General features: G+C 46.2%; 1 protein-coding gene across 3 annotated transcripts in view; it reads left to right on the top strand.

The window, feature by feature from the left end:
- DNAH3 (dynein axonemal heavy chain 3) overlaps positions 1-13786 on the top strand; it is a 220705-nt gene that overhangs the window by 5876 nt on the left and 201043 nt on the right. Inside the window, exons 1-5 of one of the 3 annotated variants that reach the window (XM_063700039.1) lie at positions 2734-3213; positions 7416-7520; positions 8098-8323; positions 12130-12202; positions 12793-12967. In XM_063700039.1, coding sequence (XP_063556109.1) covers positions 3184-3213; positions 7416-7520; positions 8098-8323; positions 12130-12202; positions 12793-12967 — 609 coding nt within the window. In that variant the 5' untranslated portion in view covers positions 2734-3183. Of the gene's footprint in view, positions 1-2733; positions 3214-7415; positions 7521-8097; positions 8324-12129; positions 12203-12792; positions 12968-13786 lie in introns of those variants that run through there. The other 2 variants (XM_063700040.1, XM_055365425.2) reach the window with 2 other exon arrangements.

Here is a 13786-nt window from a genome sequence, read left to right as displayed (position 1 = left end):
CACCCACATCCTGCTGATTGGTAGAGCCGAGTGGTCTGTTTTGACAGGGCACTGATTGGTGCGTTTACAATCCCTGAGCTAGACACAAAGGTTCTCCAAGTCCCCACCAGATTAGCTAGATACAGAGTGTCCACACAAAGGTTCTCCAAGGCCCCAGCAGAATAGCTAGATACAGAGTGTGGATTGGTGCATTCACAGACCCTGAGCTAGACACAGGGTGCTGATTGGTGTGTTTACAAACCTTGAGCTAGATACAGAGTGCTGATTGGTGTATTTACAATCCCCGAGCTAGACATAAAGGTTCTCCAAGGTCCCACCAGAGCAGCTAGATACAGAGTGTCGATTGGTGCATTCACAAACCCTGAGCTAGACTCAGGGTGCTGATTGGTGTATTTACAATCCCTGAGCTAGACATAAAGGTTCTCCACGTCCCCATCAGACTTAAGAGCCCAGCTGGCTTCACCCAGTGGCTCACGCACCGGGGCCGCAGGTGGAGCTGCCTGCCAGTCCCGCGCCGTGGGCCCGCACTCCTCAGCCCTTGGGTGGTCGGTGGGACTGGGCGCCGTGGAGCAGGGGGTGGCGCTCGTCGAGAGAGGCTCGGGCAGCACAGGAGCCCACGGAGGGGGTGGGAGGCTCAGGCATGGCGGGCTGCAAGTTCCGAGCCCTGCCCCGCGGGAGGGCAGCTAAGGCCCGGTGAGAAATGGAGCGCAGCGCCGGTGGGCTGGCACTGCTGGGGGACCCAGTACACCCTCCGCAGCCGCTGGCCGGGGTGCTAAGCCCCTCATTGCCCGGGGCCGGCAGGGCCAGCCGGCTGCTCCCAGTGCGGGGCCCGCCAAGCCCACCCCCACCCGGAACTCCAGCTGGCCCGCAAGCGCGGCGCGCAGCCCGGGTTCCCGCTCGCGCCTCTCCCTCCACACCTGCCTGCAAGCTGAGGGAGCTGGCTCCGGCCTTGCCCAGCCCAGAAAGGAGCTCTCACAGTGCAGCGGTGGGCTGAAGGGCTCCTCAAGTGCCGCCAAAGTGGGAGCCCAGGCAGAGGAGGCGCCGAGAGCGAGCGAGGGCTGTGAGGACTGCCAACACGCTGTCACCTCTCACTATGCAATGCTCTTCATAGGAACTCGGGAATGTTTGTGTTCTGGACAGGTAGGTTATGGAAAGAGCAGTGGACTCGGGGTCATCAGAACAGGTTCCAATTGTATCAGTGCTACTTATGAGTCAAGTCGGCTTAGGAAAGTTATGTATCTCTCAGTTTTTTTGTTTGTTTTTCTTTTTTTTTTTTGAGATGGAGTTTCGCTCTTGTTGCCCAGGCTGGGGTGCAGTGGCATGATCTGTGCTCACTGCAACCTCCCTCCCAGGTTCAAGTGATTCTCCTGCCTCAGCCCCCCAAGTAGCTGGGATTACAGGCGACTACCACCATGCCCGACTAATTTTGTGTTTTTAGTAGAGATGGGGTTTCACTATGTTGGCCAAGCTGGTCTCAAACTCCTGATCTCAAGTGATCCATCCACCTCAGCCTTTCAGAGTGCTGGGATTACAGGCATGAGCCACCATACCTGGCCCATATCTCTCAGTTTTGATTCCTTATCCTTAAAATGGGAATATCGTGGTGTTTGGGGGGAAATTGAATGAAAAAAAAAAGATATGCAAGCATGGCACCCCAAAAAAATTCATTAAGTCTAACTTGGTTTTGAGAGAACTTCACAGTGACCATGGAACATGTGCTTTTAATATTTGGGCGGCAGCTAATATTGTTACTTTTGAGTATGTGCACATGTATTTCTTTGTTTATCGTAATATTGATGTTAGCCACAACATTTATAGAGCATCGACTGTGTTGGGTGATCAAACTATCCCAGTTTGCCCAGGACTGAGATTGCTCCCAGGATGCAGGACTTAGTGTTAAAATGGGGAAAAACTGGGCTGGGCGCGGTGGCTCACACCTGTAATCCCAGCACTTTGGGAGGCAGAGGTGGGCGGATCACGAGGTCAGGAGATTGAGACCATCCTGGCTAACACGGTGAAACCCCGTCTCTACTAAAAATACAAAAAATTAGCTGGGCGCACTGGTGGGAGGCTGAGGCAGGAGAATGGTGTGAACCCGGGAGGCAGAGCTTGCAGTGAGCCGAGATCACGCCACTGCACTCCAGCCTGGGCAACAGAGCGAGACTCTGTCTCAAAAAAAAACGGGGAAAAACTGGGAAAATATCAGTAATCCTTCTACTATATGCAAATCGCTCTGTACACGTTATCCCGTTAACCCTTCAAAGCAACCCTATGAAGTAGGGTCTCACATTATTGCCATTTTACAGACGGAAAGGACACTTGGAGAGATTAAACAACTTGCCAAGCCACACAGCTAATTAATGAGAAGAGTAGGATCTGAAGTATGACCTGTCCAATTGTAGATCCCAAGAACTTAACCACCATACTCTGTGCTTTTCGACGTCTCCAAAGGTCTTTTATTGCTGTTGCCTCTGTTATTCCTGGAACATTGCTAAACACCCTCCCATGTTCCCTTCTGTCACCAACACTTCCTGCTGCCCACCTGGGCCTCCAGCAAAGGGAGACACCAGCTCACAGAGCTAGGTCATGCCCAGTCTTGTATGTAGGCACCGCAGAGGCCCCTCCTTCCCTTAGCAACAGACGCTGAGACTTGGTTACTGTGCCCAGCTCCTGCATACAAGCACTGCCAGCGTTAAGAGTCCAGGGAGGAGGAGGGAGAACAGTTCGGGCTGCCAGGATGTTGTTTGGAGGGGTGAGTCTCCCTCTTCTCTGTATTAATGTGTAACTCTGCTTCAGTCTTTCCTCTGCAGTGAACTCAGTGTGTTTCTGGAAAATTTCCAAGAGAGAAGCACTCAAGGGAAAGGAAGCGTGGCCACCGCTGGGGGACTAGGAACCAGAGCCAAAAGCGCAGCAGAAACCTAGTGCTGTCCCCTTATCTCTAGCTTCCCTTTCTCTCCTCTTCTACCAGGGAACTCCTCAGTGGGCCAAAGTCTATGACCTCAGAGAGGCAACCTCATGAACAGAGCTTTCAGAACATCTGGAAAGTTCCATTGTTGGTGTCATCCCCATTATGCTATAAGGAAGTGTGAATTTCAGACCAACTGGATAGGAGAGGCACATCCCTGGAAAAGCTGAAAGCTCTTTATTCATTTTAAAAAAATAGCTACAATTAGAGTGGACACCATGGGTGACATGGATTGCTCATCTCAGAAGGTAGGTGTGAATTTTAAGACGTTTCTTGTTTTACCTGTATGTATTTTTTTTTTTTTTTTGAGACAGAGTTTCGCTCTTTGCTGCCCAGGCTGGAGTGCAATGGTGCGATCTCGGCTCACTGCAACCTCCGCCTCCTGGGTTCAAGTGATTCTCCTGCCTCAGCCTCCCGAGTAACTGGGATTACAGGCATGTGCCACCACACCTGGCTAATTTTGTATTTTTAGTGGAGACAGGGTTTATCCATGTTGGTCAGGCTGGTCTTGAACTCCCGATCTCAGGTGATCCGCCTGCCTCAGCCTCCCAAAGTGCTGGGATTACAGGTGTGAGCCACCGTGTCTGGCCGATTTACCTGTATTTTTAATGTGTTGGGAATATGTGGGAAGAGGGCCAATTGGCATGTTAGATGCCCTTGACTGAACAAGTGTATTCATCACATTTTTTTGTTGTCTGCTTTGAAATATCATTTTTGCTGAATTAGACTTTTGGAAATTTTCAAGTTTTGCTGTGAAAAATCCAGGAATAGACACCTGTTCTTCCCTTTCCTTCCCTTCCAAGACCATTAGACCATATATTCCAACCATCAGTTTTTGACTGTGGCTGAACATTAGAATATTCCGGGGGGCATCTTAAAAACATAGAGTGTTGGTCCCCCACTCCTAGATTCCGATCCAGAAGATTTGGAGTGGGGCCCTGGAATCTATATTTTTATCTAAGACCAGAGTGATTCTGGTGTAGCACGTCCTCAGACGAGCATTTGGGAATGGCCTCCATGAAGAACATGCATACAACATGTGTAATCAGCAATAAGCTGCCCAAAGTGACAGTTCTACCCAATCTAAGTTCCAGAATTTCTGTTGTATCTGTGTTGAATCACCAGGTTGCCATACAGCGAAGTGCCCAGAGGAGCATTTTAAATAGAAACTTTATAAAACTAAAGTGGGTTTGTAGATAATAACTAAGCCAATATGCTCTGAAGTGAAAGCTCCTTGAAATTTACCAAAGAGAAGATTGAGGCATTACTTTCTTTCTTTCTTTTTTTTTTTTTTTTGAGACAGTTTGTCTCTGTTATCCAGGCTGGAGTGCAGTGGCGTGATCTTCACTCACTGAAGCCTCTGCTTTCTGGGTTCAAGCGATTCTCCTGCCTCAGTCTCCTGAGTAGCTGGAACTACAGGTGTGCGCCACCGCCTGGCTAATTTTTGTATTTTTAGTAGAGACGGGGTTTCTCCATGTTGGCCAGGCTGGTCTCGAACTCCTGGCCTCAAGTGATCCACCCGCCTCGGCCTCCCAAAGTGCTGGGATTATAGACATTAGCTACCACGGCTGGCCAAGCATTCATATTTTTAACAAAAAATTTTGCACAACCAGCTAGTTCTTATGAGAATCTCGATCTCCTCTTGAAGGTGCCACAGAGGATTCTTAGCCATTTATTGCCAAGAAAACTCTTTTAGCCCCATTCTGCAATTGATGCCTAGATCTGCTCATGTTGTGTGTGCCCCATGTGTTCCTGATACACAGACTGGGATGCTTTCTGCTATCAGCGTACTTATGACTGTTTGTGTATTTGTTTTAGTCCAAGCCTATGACATAGCCCAGTTTAATTTGTTTCGACAGAGGTTCTCCCTCTTTCCATTGTGTTCTGCAAAATGCTCATGGTTTGCTTTCTTCATTATCCCAATAACAGCATCTCTGTCAGTTTGCATAATGCAGTAAGGAAGCTGAGGCAGGAGAATCGCTCGAACCTAGGGGGTGGAGGTTGCAGTTGTAGTGAGCCAAGATCGTGTCACTGCACTCCAGCCTGGGCGACAGAGCGAAAACTTGGACTCAAATAATAATAATAATAATAATATCAACAACAATAATAATAATAATAAATAAAAAAGTCACTGACTTAGAAGGCAAGCCGGCCAATTACATGGCTAGGATGTGTCACCTATCTTCTCACCCTCATTTTCTTCAGCTAGAATGCGGGTATGAAAAAAAATCTCATGAGGTTGTACAGTACCTGGCACATAATCGTTTGTAATAATGGTAGATAGTATTGCTGTGGTTGTTGTTTTTCTGTTGTTATTTAATGAGGTAGGTGCTCCGGGAGAGATAATGATGGTTAATTTGAGTCATCTTTAAGGGGTTGGGGGCAGAGGGACAGCTAATAGTGAGTCATATGCCCCCTGCACCGTCCCACCCTCATCAATGATCTTGCATGTCATAATTTGCACACCCAAATAAATCACACTGATATGATGTTGGCTCATCTTATATAGGAGTTAAGTCCAAAGTCAATGCCTAAGGTGAAAATCACAGAGAATCAAAATTGCCCTTGAAAATCCCTCAAACCACCTTTAAAGTGCTGAACGGCAGCACCTCTCAATAAGTCCAGGCCAACAGCTTTTCTTCTAGTGTTGGAACAAATTGCAGTTTCTCCATCACTAGCCCCAGGTGAAGTGGTTGTTTTGCATATAGGGGCTAAGTCTTAAGACAAAACCACATGTGATCTCATTCAATAATGTAGTCACTTTCTTCTCTGCTCAGGAGAGGTGGAGGGGCACTTGGGATCTGAGAGTGATTGTGGGAGCCACAAGTTGACCCTTACCTGAGGCTCACTCCACAGTATGCACTCACTGGTTGGAATGGAGTACTCAACACCCACATTGTTGAAATAACACTTTTCCTTTTCGCAGGAAGCATAAAGAGTTGCTTATGTCTGTGTTAAATACACAGAAAATTCAGTGCCACTGCCTGAATGAATTTCTCTTTGGAATTTTGCACATGTGAAAATGCAAGAGTCCACCTGGTGGAGTGGCTCATGCCTGTAATCCCAGCACTTTGGAAGGTCGAAGCAGGTGGATCACCTGAGGTCAGGAGTTCAAGACCAGCCTGACCAATGTGGTGAAACCCCGTCTCTACTAAAAATATGAAAATTAGCCAGGCATGGTGGTGGGCACCCATCCAGCTTCTTGGGAGGCTGAGTCAGGAGGATTGCTTGAACCTGGGAAGCAGCAGTTGCAGTGAGCTAAGATCGTACCATTGCACTCTAGCCTGGGTGACAGAGTGAGACCCTGTCTCAAAAAAAAAAAAAAATGCAAGAGTCAATTTTTTTAAAGTCACCTCCTTTAATCATACCTGAGGGTAGGGTACTGGGGATGTCCTCAGAATTTGGGCTCTTCCACGGGGGAAAAATATTCAAATTTGCTCATAGAAGGGAATCCGAGGAGGAGACACTGAATGATTAAAAAATGAAGCAGGGGCCGGGCGTGGTGGCTCATGTCTGTAATCCCAGAACTTTGGGAGGCCGAGGAGGGCAGATCACTTGAGGCCAGGAGTTCAAGGCCAGCCTGGCCAACATGATGAAACCCCATCTCTACTAAAAATATAAAATTAGCTGGGCATGGTGGCAGTCACCTGTAATCCCAGCTACTTGGGAGGCTGAGGGAGGAGAATCACTTGACCCCCAGAGGCGGAGGCTGCATTGAGCTGAGATAGCGCTACTGCACTCCAGCCTGGGTGACAGAGCAAGACTCCATCTCAAAAAAAAAAGAAAAAAAAGAAACAGGAGTGGAAGGGTTGGGGAGATGGTCACAGGATATAAAATTTCAGTTAGATGGAGTAAGTTTAAGAGATCTGTTGTACAGCATGATGACTAATTAACAATATATTCTTGAACAACGCTATGAGAGTAGATGTATTCTCACTGCAAAGATAATAAGCATGCAAGGTAACGCATATGATAATTAGATTTAGTCACTCTATAATGTATATACACTTCAATACATCTCAGAGTGCAATCTCAGCTCACTGCAACCTCCGCCTCCCAGGTTCAAGCAACTCTCCTGTCTCAGCCTCCGAAGTAGCTGAGACTACAGGCACACGCCACCATGCCTGGCTAATTTTTGTATTTTTAGTAGAGACAGGGTTTCACCATATTGGTCAGGCTGGTCTCGAACTCCTGACCTCAGGTGATTCACCCTCCCTGGCCTCCCAAACTGGTGGGATTACCGGTGTGAGCTACCGCACCCAGCCCTTATCTGTTAATTTTTAAATAAATGAAACATACATAATGGATGGGAATGAGAGGAGTGTTTTGTTTTAGGTCCAGAACTCTGGACCTAAAACTTTTCCTGGGGACCTCTTTAGTCCTAACCAACTCAGAGGCTTGCAAATCTTCTCTAATTTCTGAAGGGTGACTTTGTTCCCATGTCCCACAGATCGCCAAAAGTGACTCCATACATCACATGAGCCACTCCCAGGGGCAGCCAGAGCTGCCCCCTCTGCCTGCTTCTGCTAATGAGGAACCGTCTGGACTCTATCAGGTATGCACACCTGGCTGCCAGCTCTTCTGTTGAGGGTGAGGAGGTGAAGTGCATCCCCCACTTCTCTCCGTATTTGGCAGGTACTCGTTGAGGGTGGAGAGTCAAACAGACCTGACAAGTAGGATTAGTAGCTTTGGTCGCTTTTGCCCCCAGAAAAGGCTGCAGAAGTGTGGGAGAGAGAGCTATGCCATTGTCCAAAGGTGAATTAGAATCTGGCCGTCCACTGATCTGCTGTGTTATTTAAACTCTCTGAACTTCTGCATGTTTCATTGTAAAATGAGGGTAATTGCTCGTACCTTGTAGTCATATCCATAAGGAATAAAGACCAGAGATGTCAATTACCTGCCTCAAAGTTACTGGTGAATGCAAGCTATTATCCCTGACATCATAATTCATGCTTACAATGGTCAGAGGAGTACAGTTGGTGTCTGTTCAGACAATCTTTCCACTGAATGTGCAGAAGGCAGAAACATAGCATAAGGCACTTGGAACTCTCGTGAGCCTCAGTGTGAGCAGAGCTCAGGCTCATCGAGAGATGTTCCTCATTGTGTCTCACTCTGCTCTTCTTCCCTTGTAGACTGTCATGTCACACAGCTTTTACCCACCCTTGATGCAACGCACGTCATGGACCTTGGCTGCACCCTTCAAAGAGCAGCATCACCACCGTGGACCCAGTGATTCCATCGCCAACAACTACTCCTTGATGGCCCAGGACCTGAAGCTGAAAGATCTGCTGAAGGTCTACCAACCGGCCACCATCAATGTCCCTAGGGACAGGACTGATCAGGGGCTGCCATCATCAGGTACTTGTGGCAGTGTCACACCCTTGCAGAATGGGGCTTTGGAGGAAATTTTTATTTATTTTAGATGGAGTCTCACTCTGTCGCCCAGGCTGGAGTGCCATGGCGCGATCGCGGCTCATTGCAACCTCCGCCTCCCGGACTCAAGTGATTCTCCTGCCTCAGCCTCCTGAGTAGCTGGGACTACAGGCCACACCTGGCTATTTTTTTTTGTATTTTTAGTAGAGACAGGGTTTCACTATGTTGGCCAGGCTGGTCTCAAACTCCTGACCTCAGGTGATCCACCTGCCTCAACCTCCCAAAGTTCTGGGATTACAGGCATGAGCCACTGTGCCTGGCCTGGAGTGAAATTTTTACTCCTGGGTTCTGATCCTGGCTCCCCTTTTGCTGAAGCTAACTTTCGAGACTTTGCAAAGCCTCACTCTCCTTCTTATCTATGGAGGAAATGATTGCAAACGGCTAACATTTATAGACCATTTACATATACCAGGCACTGTTCTATGTACTTGTGTTATTGTTTGCATGATAAGTTATTCCAAAATTCTGTGGCTTAAAAGAACCAGTATTTGTTATCTTACAATTTCAGTGGGGCAGGAACGTAGGCATGGCTGAATTTGTAGTGCTGGCTCAGGGCCCCTCACTAGCGTACAGTCAAGGCATACACCAAGGCCACCATCATCTAAAGGCAACTAGGGAAGGATCCTCTTCCAGGCTCACTCATGTCATCAGGTCCTTGCTGGCTGTTGGCCATAGACACCAGTTTCTTGCCACACGGGTCTCTCCCTTAGAACAACTCACAACATGGCTTCTGGCTTCCCTTAGAGTGAGAGAGGGGGAGAGAAAGAGAGAGAGCCAGCAAGAGAGAACCCATAGGCTTTTTTGGAACTTAATCTTGGAAGTGACATCCTGTCACTTTTGCCACATTCTATTTGTTAGGAGTCACTAGTTCTAGCCCATACTCAAGGGGAGAGGATTACACCACAAAGGGGTGTTACCAGGAGATGGGGATCACTGGGGGCTGTCTTGGAAGCTGCTTACCACAGCACCTTGTATGTATTAATTTAATTCCCACCAAGCATAGGTATATCGGCATAAGGATATCCTTTAGTAATTTTTGTTGGACGTATGTTGGCACTGTTGATCTGCTGTCTCAAACTCATTTTTATATTTTTCATTGTTTTCTCTGTGCTACGTCTGGGTGAGTTTCTTAATTACGTCTTCCAATTTACTAATTTTCTCTTCAACTCTGTTCAGTCTTGAATTTTTCATGTCTAATGAGTGTTTTTTGTTTAAATGACTATCTTTCCATTTCAAATTTTCTGATTACTTATGGTTTTCTACCTCCCTTCTCCAACTCCTGATTCCATTCTTATTGTCATAGCCCTTTCAATATCACTTGGAGGATTTATTTTTCCCAAGTGGTTCTTACCAGTGTTATTTGTGTATTACATACACACCCACAGTCTCTAGGATGCTGCTTTTGCATGTTCCTGCTTTAAGGACATGTAGCAAATAATTAATGCCCAAATGTTCAAGATCATGATACACAGAACCTTAAGTTTGCTGCTCTAATTGCTAATTTCATGGTCATCATCTTAGTTCCTTTTGGGCTGCTATAACAAAGAATCATAAACTGAGTGGCTTATAAACTACAGAAATTCATATCTTGTGGTTCTGGCGTCTGTAAAGTCCGAGATCAAGGTACCAACAGATTCAGTCCATGATGAGGGTCCTCTTCCTGATTCATAGACATCTGTCTTCTCTGTCTTCTTGCTGCATGCTCACATGGGAGAAGGGGTGAGAAATCTTTTTGCTGTTTTTTTTATAAAGGCACAATCTCATTCGTAAGATGGAGCCCTCATGACCTAATCACCTCCCAAGAGTCCCACCTCCAAATACCATAATGCTGGGGATTAAGGTTCAACATACTAATTTTGACAAGACATTAGCTTTCAGTCTGTAGCAGTCTTTAATAATTTTCTTAGTCCAAAATTATTAATATCTGTGAAGAACTAGTGCTAATGCCTCCCAGGTTTCATTGTCCCCAAAATTCTCAGGCAAGCCAGAGTCTTTGAATATAAAGTACTAAGATGCTTTCTTCAGAGCCGCACTGGTGTCTGTTATTCATGTCCTTGCTTGAGTTGATTTCTGCTTATTATTCATTAAAATACATTTGTACTTGGAGGATCTTAAAAATTTATTTTGGAGCAATATTGTTATTGCTGTATTATTTCCATTTTGTGAATCTGTACCTTGATTGTTGAGTTTATTGAGAGGGTTGCTTGCCCCCAGGAATTGGAGACCAGCCTGGGCAACATGACAAAACCCCGTCTCTACAAAAGATAGGAAAATTAGCCAGGTGTGGTGGCATGCGCCTGTACTCCTAGCTACTCAGGAGACTGAGGTGGGAGGATCACCTGAGCCTGGGTGGTTGAGGTTGCAGTGAGCTGAAATCATGCCACTGCACTCCAGCACAGGCAGCAGAGTGAGACCCTGTCTCAAAAAAAAAAAAAAAAAAGGATCTTTTTGTATTGTTGTTATATGTAGACTATTTTGAGAAGTTCAAAGATAGACACTTTAGGAAGTAATATCTAATTAAAGTTTAATATAGTTTTTATATCACTTATTGAATTAATTGTAGCTACCTTCTATTTATTGCAAATGATATTGGTTTTTCTACTTGCAATAAATATGTACTTATTTTTTATTTGCGATAATCATAAAATTTCTTTTAAAAATAAATGTACTGTTTATTTTATGTATGTATGTATGTATGTATGTATGTATGTATGTATGTATGTATGTATATTTTTTGAGACGGAGTTTCGCTCTCATTGCCCAGGCTGGAGTGCAATGGTGCTATCTCGGCTCACTGCAACCTTCGTCCCCAGGGTTCAAGCGATTCTTCTGCCTCAGCCTCCTGAGTAGCTGGGGTTACAGGCGTGTGCCACCATGCCTGGCTAATTTTTGTATTTTTAGTAGAGATGGGGGGTTTCACCATGTTGGTCAGGCTGGTCTCGAACTCCTGACCTTGTGATCTGCCTGTCTCGGCCTCCCAAAGTGCTGGGATTACAGGCATGAGCCACTGTGTCCGGCCTATTTTATTTTTTATTTTATTTATTTATTTTTGAGACGGAGTCTCACTCTGTCGCCCAGGCTGGAGTGCAGTGACACGATCTCGGCTCACTGCAACCTCCACCTCCTGGGTTCAAGCAATTCTCCGTGCCTCAGCCTCCCAAGTAGCTGGGTCCACAGGCGCTCACCGCAATGCCCAGCTAATTTTTATATTTTTTAGTAGAGATGGGGTTTCGCCATGTTGGCCAGGCTGGTCGTGAACTCCTGACCTCAGGTGATCTGCCTGCCTTAGCCTCCCAAAGTACTGGGATTACAGGCATGAGCCACCGCGCCTGGCCAAATGTACTAAGTTTAAATGCCCAAGTCTACTTAAAGAGAAATATTAAACAGTAATATAACAGGTGTTTAGAAAATAGAGCATACAATATTGGAGAGTACATGAAACAAGCAGTTATTAATTCTTGCCAAATGTATGAGCGAATGGAAGATACACACATCCCCACTTTACAGTTGAGGAAGCTGAGGTCCGGAGTGATGAAGCCAGTTCTTCAGGGTCACACAGGTAATCAGTGATGCACATGAGACCTGAGCCCACATCTCCTGCCACGTCACACCGTACCATGTCCACTCCCCTTAGTGTGCTCCTGGACTATTCCGAGAGTCATGCCCCTGTGGACGGAGAATGGCCCAAGGCCATTGCCCATCACTGATGTCTTTCTTCTCCATTCTTCCAGGAAATAGAAGCTCATCAGAGCCCATGAGGAAAAAAACGAAGTTTTCCTCCAGAAACAAAGAGGATTCCACTAGGTAAGATGTCACTGTGGGCACCAGAGAAGGCAGGACAGTGGGCTGAACAGAAGGATGTGGTCTCATTAAAGCCACACTCTGCTTCTTGGCTTCAAAGCATTCCCAGATAATCATATTCTTATCCACGAATCACTTTAATAAAAAAAAAAAAATTTTTTTTTTGAGATGGAGTCTTGCTCTGTTGCCCAGGCTGGAGTGCAGTGGCATGATCTCAGCTTGCTGCAACATCTGCCTCCCGGGTTCAAGCGACTCTCCTTCCTTAGCCTCCTGAGTAGCTGGGATTTCAGGTGCATGCCACCAGGCCTGGATGATTTTTGTATTTTTAGTAGAGACGTGGTTTCACCATGTTGGCCAGGCTTTTTGAGATTGTAGACAAAAATAAACCAACTGAACAAAACCATGCTAAAATACCTATGAGGTGTTCAGTCATTAGGGTCATCTTGGAAGTATACACACATGCCATTAGATGACACAGAGGAGAGAGGCTTCTATTTGCAGAACCACACTCATCAGGCTAGGGAAAGTAGGCAACACCACAGCACCTCTCCGGAGAACCAAACACCAAGGGCTGAGCTGTGTCTACTTTTCAGGATCAAGTTGGCCTTCAAGACATCAATCTTCTCACCCATGAAGAAGGAGGTAAAGACATCTTTGACGTTCCCAGGAAGCAGACCAATGAGTCCAGAACAGCAGCTCGATGTCATGTTACAGCAGGAGATGGAAATGGGAAGTAAAGAAAAGAAGCCGTCTGAATCGGACCTGGAGGTACATTCCTGTTGCCCCCTTTCCCTCGGTTTGCTGAGGGTTACTCTCGGCATCTCAGTGATTCTAAATTCAGGGAGAACAGCAGAATCACCTGGGAAATGTTTGAAAAACACCAAAGTCTAGACCCAAGACAGGCTACTGAAGAGGGCGCATGTTTGTGTTCTTGTGCGAGTGAGAGAGAAGGAGAGAGAGTGTGTGTACATGTTCTCTGCCCTAGTAAGTGATGGAAATTGATACCTTGGGTCCTTTTAGAATATAAGTTGCAAAAATAGTGGCCCATAGGCTGGGGGTGCCAGATTTTGCAAGACAAAAAAATGGGACACATAGTTAAATTCAAATTTTAGGTAATGAATAACTTTTTAGTATAAGTATATCCCAAAGCATCCCATATTTTATCTGGGATCTCTATCATAGGCTGAATTTGGCCTGTAGATGTGTTTTAAGAATGAGGTGGCTGGGCATGGTGGCTCACACCTGTAATCCCAGCACTTTGGGAGGCCGAGGCAGGTGGATCACTTGAGGTCAGGAGTTCAAAACCAGCCTGGTCAACATGCTGAAACCCCGTCTCTACTAAAAATACAAAAACAAAATTAGCCAGGCATGGTGGCAGGTGCCTGTAATTTCAGCTACTCGGGAGGCAGAGGCAGGTGAATCGCTTGAACCTGGGAGGTGGAGGTTGCAGTGAGCCGAGATTGAGCCACTGCACTTCGGCATGGGCAACAGAGCGAGACTCTATCTCAAAAAAAAAAAAAAAAAAAAAAAAGAATGAGGTGGCTGGGCATGGTGACTCATGCCTGTAATCCCAGCACTTTAGGAGGA

This window comes from Gorilla gorilla, chromosome 18, assembly GCF_029281585.2.
Source record: "Gorilla gorilla gorilla isolate KB3781 chromosome 18, NHGRI_mGorGor1-v2.1_pri, whole genome shotgun sequence".
NCBI classification, from domain to species: domain Eukaryota; kingdom Metazoa; phylum Chordata; class Mammalia; order Primates; family Hominidae; genus Gorilla; species Gorilla gorilla.
The sequence above is the reverse complement of the archived record's forward strand: the minus strand, read 5'-3'. Positions and strand labels throughout refer to the sequence as shown.